Here is a 15,773-nt window from a genome sequence, read left to right as displayed (position 1 = left end):
CAAGTTCAAAATACTACTGTTGACTTTTAAGTGTTCCATGAACTATCAATCACCAAGGTCATAGGCGTACGAGCTGGGGGGGGGGGGCTGGTGGGCGACAGCCCCCCTTATTTTGGGCACCAAATGCTAAGAAAATTTGGGAATACAATTGTACTTTGTAAAAGTTGTATAAAAAAATATTGTGTTCTTGAATGTGTCCAATTTAACAGCGAATTTAAATTCAGAGTGTCTATAGTTAGGCAATTAAAAAGAAATCTTATGACTCGAACCCTCTATTGTTTGGAGTACAGTAAGCCACGAGTTACACTTACATAAACAACTGTTTTATTGATGATTTAGAAATTAAGAACTTATTCATCGCAAAAGAGATATTATTATTATTATTATTATTATTATTATTATGTAACATACTATGAACCTAACTACATTTTTGGGCCACCAACCACCACCGCCCCCCCCCCCCCCCCCCCCCAGTCAAAAATTTCCCCGTACGTCTATGACCAAAGTATATCAAAGATCTGATTACCCCATATAAATCCACAAGAACCCATAGATTGACTAATTTATGTATCAACCATCTTGAAATTGCAAAAAGCTAGTTACACAACTCTCTTTACGTATTAAGCATTAGTTTACGGTACTGATAATTCGCATAATTTAATGGTAACCACTTTTCATTACTAAACGTCACTGGTTCACAAGGAAGTGGTCTCAGTTCGACAGTGATATTATTTATTGAGACATGCGCAGAAGAAATGGATTTTTAAGGGAGATAATGACAAAATAATCTACTTGTTAATATTTTAAAATCAAAATGTATTGTATGTGCCTCTTTGAAATATTACCATAAAATGATTATAATAATCATTTATCGTTCTAGCAATCACGTGTTTTGTTTGACTAAAGGGGAAAAACTCCGTTTCTTTGGAGCTATTTCCTGTTACATTAATTTTAATATATCTGATATTTATTATTATAAAATATTTGCTATTTCCCGAATTTCGGGTGGAAATTTTCTTACATTTGATTATATATACATATTGTATATTTGTTTATCTCATCGTATTGAATATTTATGGAATTATAAATAATATAATATTGGTTGGCGGGGTACTGGTACGTTTAATTTGGCGGTGATGTCACTTCCTTTATCAGACATGCGTGTTATATAACATAGAGTCAAGTTGAGTCAGCCAGGTCACAAGTGTTCATTGAATTATTGATTTATTTCTAAGACACATTTCCTTGTCTTGATAGTCAATCTCGAAAAAATTAGAATTTGCAGGCAATAGTTTCCCAGATTTCATACCCGTCCTTTATATAATATTAGAATTAGTCTACTACCCCATAGAAGAGAGCTGTCTAGTAGGTCGGATGGGACGAAAAAACGAGCTCCCGTGTACACATTGGCGTGCACGTAAAAGATCCCTCGACAGTTGGAATTCGATATAAGAGTAGGCCACAGTGCCGCTGTCCGAGCAAAATTTCCCTCATAGCACACTGTATGGCATATGCCCGTCTTCATTAGCCCAGTTCGGAGCAGAACAATAGGACGTTAAACCCCATTTCATTTCATTTTTCCATAGAAACGTTAACGTTCACGCTGTAGAACTGCCGCATAGAAATAAAATGAAATAGGGTTTAACGTCCTACTGTTTTGCCCCGACTGGCCTAATGGAGACGGGCTACCCCATAGAAACGTTACGCTATACAACATTAAAATTAATCTACTGTTAGATATGAACGTTAACGTTATAGGTATATAAACCCATATGAACTTTAACGTTATAGGTATATAAACCCATAGGAACGTTAACGTTATAGGTATATAAATCCATAGGAACGGTAAACTAAAGGATAATCTGGTTAAAACACAGATCCTATTTCGTTTCGTTTTTTATAGTTCAAAATTTCGTTTTACTTGTTTTTACTACACTAGGATCTGGAAAAGTAGTTATATAAACCCGCGTGCTGGGTGATGTGGGGGATTAGCCAATGAAACGGTCTGTTACGACGAGTTTTTTGGAGTGAGGTGTGGTGTAGGCCATCGAAAGTATAAAAAAACGAAACGAAATATAGTTCTGTATTTTAATCCGATCAATTAAAGGTATGCTATATAGCATTAAAATTAATCTACTACGTCATAGAAACGTCCACGTTATGCTCGAACATTACAATTAGACTTCTGTTTAAGATTATAGGCATATAACGTCAGATCAAGTTTACTGGCCAAAGAAACGTGGCAGACGCTATTGGTATATTTATATAACGTCATAATGAGCCTATTGCCTCAGAGAAACGTTATAAACTAACTTTACTGTGTAGTGATTTTGTAAAGATGTCATAGTTGACATTCTTTGGTTTTCAGTGTATAACAATATGATAAATGTCATTTTTGGTTATTGTTATCAAAGGGAGACGATCGACCATTTTCCTCTGATTACCTCCCTTGGTCAATTTACGAAGTGCTCAAAATGTCACGTGGCCTTGTTTGTGGGCTTGGTTGTTATTGTATGTATTCATATTGAGCTCAAATATTTCGTTGTGATTAGGCACTCAAACTCATTTCCCTTTTTATTGGTGTGAGTTTTATTTTGACCTTACAAAGTGGAATAAATACAATCGGTGTTGCAACATTGGTACAGACAAAAACATGGAACAAGTTTGGATTTTTTGTTTTTGTTTAGTCCAGTGTGTGACCAATCCTTGATGCGTGTACATACCACTCGGCAAACCTCGACAGACTCCAGTACCCTACATCTAACCTCGGCTGTATGACGAGGTCCGCCATGGGAACTACTTTCAAGTTCCCGGATTATCAACGGCGTTGCCCATGACGACGACTTTGAAGAATGCTTTATCTTACAAAGATTTCAAAGTCTGAAGCTGTTTATCCGATTTTCTTTAGACATGGACAAGTTTGCACTAAAAAATTCTATACACTCTTCGAACAAAGCAATTGTTAGAACTTCTTTGTGAAAGCGACAAGTTTATTTAAAAAGTAAAGCGGTGCCGCATCGCAATTGTATAGGCGTAGGTACATATCACTTACCGTCATACAGCCGAGGTTAGATGTAGGTTACCGGAATCTGCCGACGTTTGCCGAATGGTGTACATACGTGACATTATTTTGAAGAGATAAACCCGCTGCGAATTTCGAGGACTATTTTGTATTCGTAAGAAATTACCTATACATGTAAATAGCTTTAATTGTTTGGGATTTTTTTTGTTAATTTAAGGGTAAATATTTTGAGCTTTTTCTTAATTTATGTATTTCCAGGCTTATTGGGCTAAATTTTATTTCGACGAATATAAATTGTGTTTTTTTTTTTTTTTCTAATTGACTCTTATAAATGATATCCGAAGACAGTGCTGCCGTTCGGCAAACCAACTGGTTCATATCCATATAATACGTATGTAATTTGTAATATTATTATTCATGTATTTAGAAGTTCTACTTAATAACCGTATCAGTTCTATAAACCATGTCATCTAGTGGAAGACTACGCATACATACTCTCTCTCTCTCGCTCTCTCTCTCTCTCTCTCTCACTTATTAGTTGGAAGACAACGTGGCATAATTGATGTTAGCCTCTAGTTGGACAGGGTTTTTAAAGTGTCAGCATACATAATTTGGAATCATGTACACGTGTGTATTTAATTTGTCTGTATTTACCTATTAACATTCTTGTCATGTATATTTTTATTTTTATCTTAAAGGGGAACTCCACTAGTTGCATGGTTTACATTCTGGTCACCCGCTGTGGTTCGCGCTATGTATATTTTTTTTTATCTTAAAGGAAAACTCGACAGGTTGCATCGCTTACATTCTGGTCACCCGCTTTGGTTCACACTATGTATACTGTTAAACAAACGGATAATACATAATTCATCTTAAAGGAAAACTCCACTATTTGCATTTTTTAATATTTTATTTATCATAACTATGGAGTGGCATTTAGCGATTGAGCACAACAAAATACATAGACCATTTACATGGAAAACAATCACTGGTTTTGGTATATATACATGTGCTTGAAACCGGTAAAGGAATTCGTGTCGAAACGTTGTGCTATATATCTAACAATCAGTGATTCTATTCCATATGCAATGATCTTTTTTTTGTTTTTTTTTTATGAGATTTAAATTACGTAAAACCCGGATGTGACGTCATGCGTTTAATTGTAATCTCCCGCGCACACTGTAACGACGAGAGTTATCCTTTCCTATATCCATATTTTTCAGCAATATTTCGTCGAGTGGTTTCAAGAAAAGAAATATATTTTAATACAATGGCTCACTGTGTAATATATGATATTTCTCCGCACAAACCACTGCAGTGTACAAATTCACCCTTTGATTAAGATTGGATATTATTTCATAATCTTGTCTCTTTCTTCCAGACGTCTTTTATTATAGATGTTCCATAAATAAATTATAAATATTAAAACATGTGTTGTGTTGTTTTCCCCCGTGCCGGTTTATGAAGCAGAGAGGACCTAGGCCAGGGGTGTCAAATATGCGGCCCGCGGGCATCCAATCTGATTAAAACACAGATCCTATTTCGTTTCGTTTTAATAGTTCAAAATTTCGTTTTACTTGTCTTTACTACACTGGGATCTGGAAGAGTTGTTATCATTGACGTGTTCTGGATGATGTAAGCTATTAGCCAATGAAACGGTCTGTTACGGCGAGCATTCGGCGTGTTTTGCACGGAACTGTGGGTAATCCACTAGTAACATCAATGATGATTGGTTAATCAAATGTCTGACATCATAGCGCCAAAAGCCGCTCGTATGACCTCTGACGCGACCTATCGTTACAACTGGGTTCAAATGTGGCCCGTGGAACAAATTTCAACAACTGACCTGTCGATAATTCTTACAGACTAGCGGTGGAAATCATTTACCAGTAAAACTCTGACTTCTGTACTGTATATCATAGATATCTAAGTTGTATGTAATACAAGAGAACGTTGTGTTCAGTAATTTGGAAGCCTGTCGCGGACGTTTGACTTTGTTTTTAGAATTTTTGTATATCTCCGGCCAACTTGATGTAAAAGTTTAGTTGATGTGGCCCCTGAATCAAAATGAGTTTGACACCCCCCTGACCTAGAGTATTTTACTTATAAGATCCCCCACCCCCCACCCAATTCATGACATGAGGAAGATGACAGTGTGTTTTAAATACAATTAAGCAGAGCTAAGGAGGATGACCAATGTTAATAAGAGAGAGCAAAATGAGGTTTAACGTCCACTCGACACAAACTAGGTCATTTTTGGACTAACACGTGGTTCAATTTATTTCCATAGGTCTTTTTCAGTGGGAGGAAACCGGGGGACCCGGAGAAAACCCACGAGGTTGGACAGGCGACTCTACTCCTTGTCATGTACAACCGGGGAATCGAAACCACGCCAGTTGACTCAAAGACAGACCTTATGATACAGCGCGCACGTGCTAACCATTCAGCCATCCAAACCCCCCAATGTTAATAAGACTACAGTGCGTGTAAGAAAGTCTTATGGCGGTGTCAAAACCATTATACACCATGGCCGATGATATCATTTGAGTGATTTCGAATACAATATTGTGAAAGTTGAATCTCTAATAGAAATATTAGTCTAAAAATGGCTCAATTCCGTTCAGGCCTTAATGAGTTCACAAAGCAATCTCAGACTTAAGTTAAGAATTTACTCAACTTTCAATCACTGTTAATGAGAAATATCCTTGATCCAGAAACACAAAACTTTGCACATAGTTTCTTATTGATGTATTTGATACATTAAAACAACAAAAGTTTTATAAAGGGCTATATTTTAGTTAAAATAAGGCGACCAATTTTGAGAAAATTCTTATCTTAAGTCTAAGAATGCTTTGTGAACTTTGATCCAGTTTTATAAAGGACTATATTTTAGTTAAGATAAGGGGAACAATTTTAACTTGAGTCTGAAAATGTTTTGTGAACTTGGATCCAGTATTTACAAAGATATGAATTGAAAATCTGTCAACATTCAGCATTCTTCAGACAATAAAAATAACACAGGATAAAAAATGTTGATATTTTTGTTTAAAACCGATCGAATACAAGTTGTGAAATTATCTACAGTTATTATGCTGTATTTTTTGTTTATTTTTTGCATGTTACCGTACACTTATCAGTGACAAATTAGACATTGGTAGACGAAAAATGAAAATTACATCGTTCGCTTTAAAGTTCGTGATTATGTGAATTGAGCAACTATCAATGTCGGGTGAGCAAAAACGCATGTTGAATCTTTATTATAGGTGCTTGTATAACCAACTGTCTGTCAATTAAGGTGAAATCCAAACTATTCAGTGGCGCCATCCTACTTCATGCCCGTCCACCATCTGGGGTTCGAGAAAACCCCTAAAACTTGTGCCATCAGCTGTCCATCTGGCCCCATAGCCCTTCTCCTCTCTTGCCTCGATTACAAACACATCGTGCTGAAACATGGTATAAACAATAACTTGTATTACAAACACATGGTATAAACAACAACTTATATTACAAACACGTGGTATAAACAATAATTTATATTACAAACACGTGGAATAAACAGTAACTTATATGGCAAACACGTGGTTTAAATAATAACTAATATTACAAACACGTGGTTTAAACATTAACTTATATTACAAACACGTGGTATACACAATAACATTTTTATAAACTTCTATCACAAACACATCCTTCCAGAAATGTAGACAACAAAGTTTTCTTGTAAATAAGTAAGCATTTGATTACAAAAGCATCGAGATCGAGAGTAAAGGGCAGATCTTAAGATCTAAATCGCATGCGTTAGACTATTCGCCCCGCCCTCACCACTAATAATACTAGTAAAAAACTATAAACAGTGAGTAGCTTTCGTTACAAACACAGAATTTTAGAAAGAAAAACATTTTTATACATAAACTGCCATTTTAATTATATGAAGCTGCGATAGGTGATTTACTTACCGGTAACCAATGTATATTAATCCATGTGGCGCCATCTAGAATTCTATTTACGATGCTCAAAGCGTAAGCATTCTTTTCCGACTCAGCTGAAAATACAGAATATATATTGATATAAATTATTTTATCTATTTTAAAACAAATTAATTTTTTAAAAATGTATTTTATCATTCAAATTCAAGTTGTTCGATCTTGTACTTGGGACAACGCATCAAAGATATGATAGATGGGTAATGGTATCATGGTGGATGGGTAATCGTAACATGGTGTATTGGTAATCGTATCATGATGGATGGGTAATCGTATCATGGGGAATGAGTAATCGTATCATGGGGATGTGTAATCGTATCATGATGGATGGGTAATCGTGACGTGACGAATGGTTAATTGCAACATGATGTATGGGTAATCGTACCATGATGGGTGGGTAATGGTGACGTGACGAATGGGTAATCGTGACATGATGGGACGTGACGAATGGGTAATCGTGACATGATGTGTGGATAATAGTATCATGGGAGATGGGTAATCGTATCATGATGGATGGGTAGTCGTATCACGATAGATGGGTAATTGTAACCTGGTGGTTGGGTAATCGTATCCCGATGGATGGGTAATCGTATCCTGATAGATGGGTAATCGTGACGTGACGAATGAGTAATCGTGACATGATGGATGGGTAGTATCAGTATGGATTCATGGGTAATCGCATCGTTACATGATCGAGATAATTTGTTGATTTAAAGCTTTCGGACTTAACCGACCTACATTGTGACAACGTTATCGCAACGTAATTTTGTTGGTTGGGTAAAACATGAATGTTGAAAAAACGTACTGCCTGTCGAGTTACCCCACCATGAATGTCCCTCGTCTCTATGGTAATGTTTCGCCAGCGCCCTCGATCCTACCCAAAGCTGTGATTTCTCGCTGAAATGGAAAAAATGACGATCAAGCCAACCAATATACTATCTCTATCTCTCATCGCGAAATCGGGTCATATCCAGATTTCATTCTGTTATAAAACGACAAAGATTTATTTTTGCTATAGCCGCCAATACTTTTTTAAATGTCGGTTTATATTCAGTATTTACAAAGATATGATAAACTGAACATGTTTTAACATAATTTGATGACAACTGTCTAGTCGTTCGGATGGGACTAAAAACCGAGTTCCCGTGTACATATTGGCGTGCACGTAAAAGATCCATTGGCAGTTGGGATTCGATATAAGAATAAGCCGTAGCGACACTGTTCGGGCAAAATTTCCCTCATAGAACACTGTATGAAGTATGCCCGTCTTCATTAGCCCAGTCGGTGCAGAAGAGTAGGACGTTAAACCCCATTTCATTTCATTTAACATAACATAATTTGGTATCCTCCGCGGACGATATAGGCAAGCCAATGGCATCGTTAAATGTTAGATAAAAGGGTTGTACTTACGAGCATTTTTCTTTGAAAGACTCCATTAATACGGAACGTGGTGGTGGTAATATTTCTTTTGTTCCAACCGTTTTTCTGATCCCCAATAGATCCATTATGCCCCTTTTACCCAATAACTAACAAATATACAAATATATACACATATATAAATCGATAACGTCATTATAACTCTTTTACCCAACAACATATACACACAAATCTATGACGTCATTATACCTTTTTTACTCAACAGATATCAAATATATTAATCTATACACATAAATATATGACGTCATTATAGCTCTTTTACTCAACCACTAACAAATATATACACATATATCTATGACTCCTTTTGACGTCACGTTACTAATTATAGACGGGGGTTAGGGTATCCCTCTAATAAGTCTTCCTGCCAAGATCGTTTCAAAGAACCTATCTCTATATACTGAAGTTAGAAGTTAGTTTTCTAATTGTAGGCCGGTTGGGGAGGTTCGGGTGCAAAATGGCCGAATACTAACCCGAACCCCAACCCTTTTAAGAGGGGTAAATTGGATCCCAGTTCAGTTTCTAAAAAAATAGTTAAGGTTAGGCCTAATAATTCCCCAAAAAATTATTTATATAAAGTAGCCATTTTGGACCCAGGAAACACCCGAACTTCCCCAACCAGCATCGCCCAAGTTATAAAAACGCTGTGACGTAGCTACCTGTCTGACGTCATTTTATGAATAAGTCTAGAACCCAGAAAACCTTGAGTTTGTGTCGAGGAATAAGTAGTACTGTGATTCTTACCATCAATATCTGTCGCAGTCTAAATTTAATTTCTCCATCAACCCATATAGACCACAATGTCTTCAGACCATCCAGCAATGGTGTTATAGACAAAATAACAGCACTCCTATAAATAATAGTAATAATACTTATAATTCATAATCTATTTTCCTCTGCATTATTTTTACAGGTAATTTCTATTTATTGAAGGAAATCCAAAATTGACGGTTGAAATGGGAAAATAATTCTTATTTTTACTTTTATGCACGTGATGTGGAGTTTTAAAGGGAAGCAACTCGCTGTACCTATAACTTTACACGAAATTTAAAATGCTGCAGAATAGATTTAAAGATACATTGTGTGAAATTAGATAAAGGGCTGGTAGTTCTCACTATATTAGTTAAAAACTAGTTAATGTAAAGTCAATTTGCTGACAATTTCAGTCAAACTGATCCATTATGAACCGAGTATTTGCATAATGTATGTTTAAATTTGGTTTATTTTTACTTTTATACACCTGTGATGTTGGTGTTAAAAGGGAAGTAACTCTATATACCTGTATTGTACATACGACTGTTCATCTAGTAAATCATAATTAGGCAAATCTAAAACAGGACACGATCTGAAAGTACAAAATTTACAAAATGTCTAAAAATATGTCTTTCTTCATTATACCAAATGCCATGGTTTTACTAGGAAATCAAAGCTTCCCATTCGTCATTTCAATCCCTTTTGAATCTGTAACATTCGGGTTCCTCTGCAGACAATATGGTCAAGCCGACTGAATCAAAGGCGGACGATTATTTACAGCTGATACTTTGAATTTCACCATAATTGACTTGAGTGCATTTTGGCATGTTTTGAAAACTTGATTGTCCGATTAACCCACGATAGGGATCGGCGACGTTTAATTATCAGTTGTGCTGGACGCAAGACCTGACAAAACAGAGTCTAGTCTAGTCGTTAGGATTGGACAAAAATCCCAGATCACGTGTACACGTTGGTGTGCACTTACAAGAAGTTAAGAACTTTTGACACATATGGTGAATAGCGTACGACAGTCTTCACTAACGCGGATCGTCCAGAAAAGTAGGACGTTAAACATCATTGAATTTCCTGTCACATTTCCTAGCAAATATCGTGTTAAATATATTCACCTAGTGTTCATCCAGATCTGTAACATTCCAGCTATATCACGATATAATGGGTAACTAGGGTAACCAATTATAGATCTTCTTACAGTATCATCAGACTTATCTCCCCTTATTAATATCTTCAAATCATCAACTTCCAGAAACCGATCATCACGATTCATCTCTTCTTCAAACACCTGAAACATATTCTATAATTACAGCGACGTAGTCATGTCGGCTCATTAAATAAATTCCAGTGAATGCTTTCTAACTTCGTTTTGGTGGTGTCCTTCATTCCCCACTCGACAAACCTCAGCAGATTCCAGTACCCTACATTTAACCTCGGCTGTATGACGAAGTTCGCCATTGGAACTAGTTTATCCGATTTTCTTTAGACAAGGACGGGTTTGCACTGAAAATTCTACATTCTCTTGGAACGACGCAATTGTGAGAACTTCTTTCTAAAGGCGGCAAGTTTTCCTAATAAGTAAACCGGTGCCGCATCGCAATTGTATAGGCGTAGGTACATATCAATGACCGTCATACAGCCGAGGTTAGATGTACGGTACCGGAATATGCCGAGGTTTGCCGAGTGCTTCATTCCCTAGTAATGGTGTCTCAGTAGGTGGCGCTGGCTCCTTAACCAGGAGGTCCGGGTTTTGATCACGGTGTTGGCCGAGGAACTTCCCCGGGTTTTTCCAGGGTGCTTTCCCCCAGATGGAGGGTCTGTACATCAAGGGGGGTGGATGGCTGAATGGTTAGCACGTGCGCGCTGTATCATAAAGTCTGTCATTGAGTCAACTGGTGTGGTTTCGATTCCCCAGTTGTACGTGACAAAGAGTAGGGTCGCCTGTCCAACCTCGTGGGTTTTCTCCGGGTCCTCCGGTTTCCTCCCACTGCTAAAGACCCCTACGCGCAAGCGAACTATGGAAATAAAATTAAACCAATATGTTAGTCCCGAAATGACCTAGTTTGTGTCGAGTGGACGTTAAACCCCATCTCTCTCTCTCTGACAATCAACAGCGTCTAGTCGTTAGGATGGGACGACAAACCGAGGTCCCGTGTATACCTTGCCATGTACGTAAAGGAACCCTTTACAACTAGAATTCAATTGATGTCTACACAACATTTCCCCCATAGCACACCGTCTCCATTATCTCGGTGGGAGCAGAAAAGGGAAATACAATTGAAGAGCCCCGGGAAGAACGATCGAAGTCATTTACTGGCGCCATCTGGTAGCAAATTGAATAAGCTTTCTTTGGAACAATCAATTTCAGGTAAAAACGATTCGTATTAAACATCATTTTGAAGTTGTAATTAAACCCACTCGTTGTTCTGTTCGAGTCAAACATTCCCGTCCAAAAATTGTTTTGCGTTTTATGCGTAAAGACAAAAATGTGACTTATATCGTTCTTCCCCTGGACTCTTCAATTTCATTCAATAGTTAGGGCCGGTGCTAGTGTATAGGGTTAAACGTGAGATTATCGGAATTCCCGAGAGAATAATATCTTGCATGGCTATGACCTCACTAGCCGGCCAGACAACAGACCGACTGCATAAACAATCTAGCTCAATTTATCGCACATTAGACAGAAGCGGCAAGACAAATGGCGTCATTAGACCAAAACCGAGTGGAGTTAAAAACCGGAACAAAATAATGATAAAAGATGAATAAGATTTGTCACACTGTCTAGAATCTGGTGATATTTGTTGTCAACATGGCGCCCGTACAATGTTATTATTATTATTACAGCATATTTATAGTGCACCCTTTCATATAACATGTTCAGGGGAACTTTACAAAGTGACAATGTAAATCATACATAAACAACAAGATTATGGACATGTTAACGATTGTATACAGAGTCAGTTAAAAACCTGATTAAATAAATGTGTTTTAAGTTGTTTTTTAAAAGAATATAGAGATGTACAACATCTTAAACTAAATGGTAGATTATTCCATAAAACAGGTGCTTGATAACTAAAAGAGCGCTGACCATAAGAGACCCGGGGCCTGTTTAATGAAATTTTAACTTAAGATAAAAATCCAAATTTTAGTAGATAAGTCAATTTTGATTGGCTAAGCACTAAAATCAATCTAATATTATCCAATCAAATTACTAAAATTAGGTGAAACAGGCCCCGGATGTTTACAATCTACTCACCTCCTTGATATACTTCTCTAATTTTATCTCTTTAACAGACATCTTCAAAAAAATAAAATAAAAATAAAAAATAATATTCAAAACCCACGTTAGAAGATATTTCAACTCTTCATATAACTGAGAAATAATAGAAGGTGTTCTAAAATTAGTAGAAATGTAAGCATACTCAACCCTGAGCACCACACCCATCCTTCAATATATCTCAGCATACACAATCCCGAGCACAACACTCAACCCTCAATATACTTGTATCTCAGTATTCGTAACCCACCCTCAATATACTTGTATCTCAGTATTCGTAACCCCAATATATCTCACCATACACAACACAACCCCGAGCACAACACCAAACCTTCAATACTTGAAAAGGGTATCTCAGCTACGGGTCTACTCAACAGTGGCGCTATGACCTACTCTTATATCGAATTCCAACTTTCAATATTCACGCCAACGTGTGCACGGGATCTCAGGTTTTCGTCCCATCCGAGCGACTAGAACAGTTCCTTGCCAGGCCCTGCTTCCTGCAACACTGATAAGGGGAAACCACGCTGGAAATTCTCAGGGAACTTCAACTTTCTCGAGGGGTGTTGAATGGCCGAATGGTTAGCACGTGCGCTGTATCATAAGGTCTGTCATTGAGTTAACTGGCGTGGTTTCGATTAACCGGTTGTACGTGACAAGGAGTAGGGTCGCCTGTATGTCCAACCTCGTGGGTTTCCTCCGGGTCCTCCGGTTTCTTCTCACTGCTGAAGACCCCTCTACGCGAATTATTGAAATAAAGTTGAACCGTGTGTTAGTCCCGAAATGACCTAGTTTCTGTCGAGTGGATGTTAACCCCCTCTCTCTCTCTCTCTCCCTCTCTCTCTCTCACACAACCGTATCAGACCTATATTCAGGGGCGCACAAACATATTTTCCTCGGGTTGGGGTGGGCGTGCGCCTTCAAAAAATCGGCCCACTCAGTATTAGAAAATCCACCCCTGTTAGGGTGAAAAGTAGTAAGTATAACATTATGTTATTTTTAAATGACTCAGTTGAATATTGATTTGTTTGCCTCATTTTAGTTTGATTAAATATTTACGAGACTTGGGTAATAGAGTACATTTTCCCAGAAAAAAACACGGCCCACTCCGAAAAAAAAAATCGGCCCAATTTGCCTATGCACCCTGTTGTGCGCCCCTGCCTATACTGTATTTTTTATACATATATGTACCACATTTTAGCTGTTTATATGGCTGTATTCCTCCTATATCTAATATCGTATAAGTTATTTGACTTACCTTAATATCGAGTACAGCTCCAATTGTTGTCCTTGACAATGGCGTCTAAACGAAACCAGAAAAACAGTCTGGTGTTTTTCAGCCAACTCTGCCTTCAACAGTACCTGTCGCCCTTTTTATTCAAATCTCCAATGTTTCATCAGCTCTAAATATTATAATATAAGTATTCTACAATCCTAGAATCCTCCAGAAGATTGCAACTCGCAATCATTTGTAATGTTTTATTTTCCTTTGTTTTGATCGTACAGTTATCTCCCTTTCATTTCTAGTCTCGATTACGGGTTGCTGTTAAAATAATTTTAGTAGATTAATTATGGGAGATAACTCGTGGAGTCTTGTTCAATTCGAGTGGCCACAGTAGACTATTGATTTCCCTATTGGCTCTAATGTTAATTTTCGTCGATTTGACTGGCTCTAACTTGTCCCCAAATTGTCGTTGGGTTGAACACTTTCTACCATTCGAGAATAGATCTCTGCCCTAAATGGCCGCCATTTTTAACAATATTAGTATACTGTTTTGTCATGCGGTCTTAATTTAACCTTTTCAATTTATTAAATGGAAGCAGAATATATACTTCTTAAAATCCTCGAAATATTTATTTTAAAATGTCGGTCAACTAGCTTAGTGTCCGTATACAGAGAGCGTAAGTTTAGTATGCGCTTTCTACCATAGATGGTGTAACATGGGGCAAGTTCTTGTTCTAAAGCATGTAACTTTTCTAGCGTCCGAATGATGACATCTGATTCAAAATGTTGACATAATAAAATAACAAGGTCGTCGTCACGGAAATGCTTGTGTTTCTTCTGTTTTTACCCAATGCAGGCCTATGTGTTATCACGGACCATATGTGTTATCATGAACTTTATCATGGTGTTTCGGAAAAAGTAAGCAAACTCTTCTGTACACCGCATAAAATAATTACCACTTCAATGCGAGGTAGGCAAATTTTGCCTAAATAGCGCTAACCCGAAATCCAAGGTATCGTTTACATGCATGCTAACGTGTATAAAGTAGAGACCCGGCTTTTCGTCCCTTCTGAACGACTAGACACAACTGGGGGGGGGGGGGGGGGCGAATGGTTAGCGCTGTATCATAAGGTCTGTCATTGAGTCAACTGGTTTCGATTCCCCCCCGGTTGTACGTGGCAAGGAGTAGGGTCGCCTGTCCAGCCTCGTGGGTTTTCTCCGGGTCCTCCGGTCTCCTCCTACTGCTAAAGACACCTAAGAGCAAGCGAATTATTGAACCATGTTAGTCCCAAAATGACCTGGTTTGTGTCGAGTCGACATTAAACCCCTTGTCAATGGTACAGGATGGAGGGCCTGACAGGACAGCTGTCTAGCCGTTCGGATGGGAAGGAAAACCGAGGACTTGTGTATACATTGGCGTGCACGTAAAAGATTCCTTGGTAGTTGGCATTCCATATAAGAGTAGATCGTAGCGCCGCTGTCTGGGCAGCGTTTCCTTCATAGCACACTGTATGCCCGTCTTTACTAGCCCAGTCGGAGATGAACAGTAGGACGCTAAACATCATTTCATTTCATTTCATTTGGTACATACAGCGGAATTATATATTAAAATAACATTCTTGACTTTAATAGTTTTCTATCGTTTAAATACCGATAACGATAAAAAAATGAAAGGAAATGCTCTTGACCTTAATTTGTGTTAGTCTACCGTTTGTTTAAAGTTGGGGGTCACTGTGGCTAAGTGGGTAAGACGCAGCCTGCATTGGCCGAGAACGTTCATCCAGATTTTCCGGCGTGGTTCTCCCTTGTCAGTGATGCAGGACAGAGGGCCTGATAAGAACAGCTGTCTAGTCGTTCGGATGGGAAGGAAAACCGAGGTCCTGTGTATACATTGGCGTGCACGTAAAAGATTCCTTGGCAGTTGGAATTCGATATAAGAGTAGGCCGTAGTGCCGCTGTCCGGGCAAAATTTTCCTCATAGCATACTGTATGGCGTACGCCCGTCTTCATTAGCCCAGGTTAGGAGCAGAACAGTAGGACGTTAAACCCCATTTCATTTCATTTGTT

General features: G+C 38.0%; 1 protein-coding gene across 1 annotated transcript; it reads right to left on the bottom strand.

Annotated features, from left to right (window-relative positions):
• Window positions 1–5,912: 5,912 nt before the first annotated feature.
• On the bottom strand, window positions 5,913–13,980 carry LOC126810132 (uncharacterized). Its single transcript, XM_050535122.2, has 9 exons — window positions 13,740–13,980; window positions 12,461–12,502; window positions 10,320–10,492; window positions 9,719–9,784; window positions 9,184–9,289; window positions 8,416–8,531; window positions 7,811–7,902; window positions 6,979–7,064; window positions 5,913–6,465 (listed from the first exon to the last, which is right to left on the bottom strand). Exons 2-9 carry the CDS (start codon window positions 12,500–12,502, stop codon window positions 6,334–6,336), a joined length of 813 nt encoding a protein of 270 aa, XP_050391079.1. The 5' UTR covers window positions 13,740–13,980; the 3' UTR covers window positions 5,913–6,333.
• Window positions 13,981–15,773: the final 1,793 nt, after the last annotated feature.

This window comes from Patella vulgata, chromosome 2, assembly GCF_932274485.2.
Source record: "Patella vulgata chromosome 2, xgPatVulg1.2, whole genome shotgun sequence".
Classification (NCBI taxonomy): domain Eukaryota; kingdom Metazoa; phylum Mollusca; class Gastropoda; family Patellidae; genus Patella; species Patella vulgata.
The sequence above is the reverse complement of the archived record's forward strand: the minus strand, read 5'-3'. Positions and strand labels throughout refer to the sequence as shown.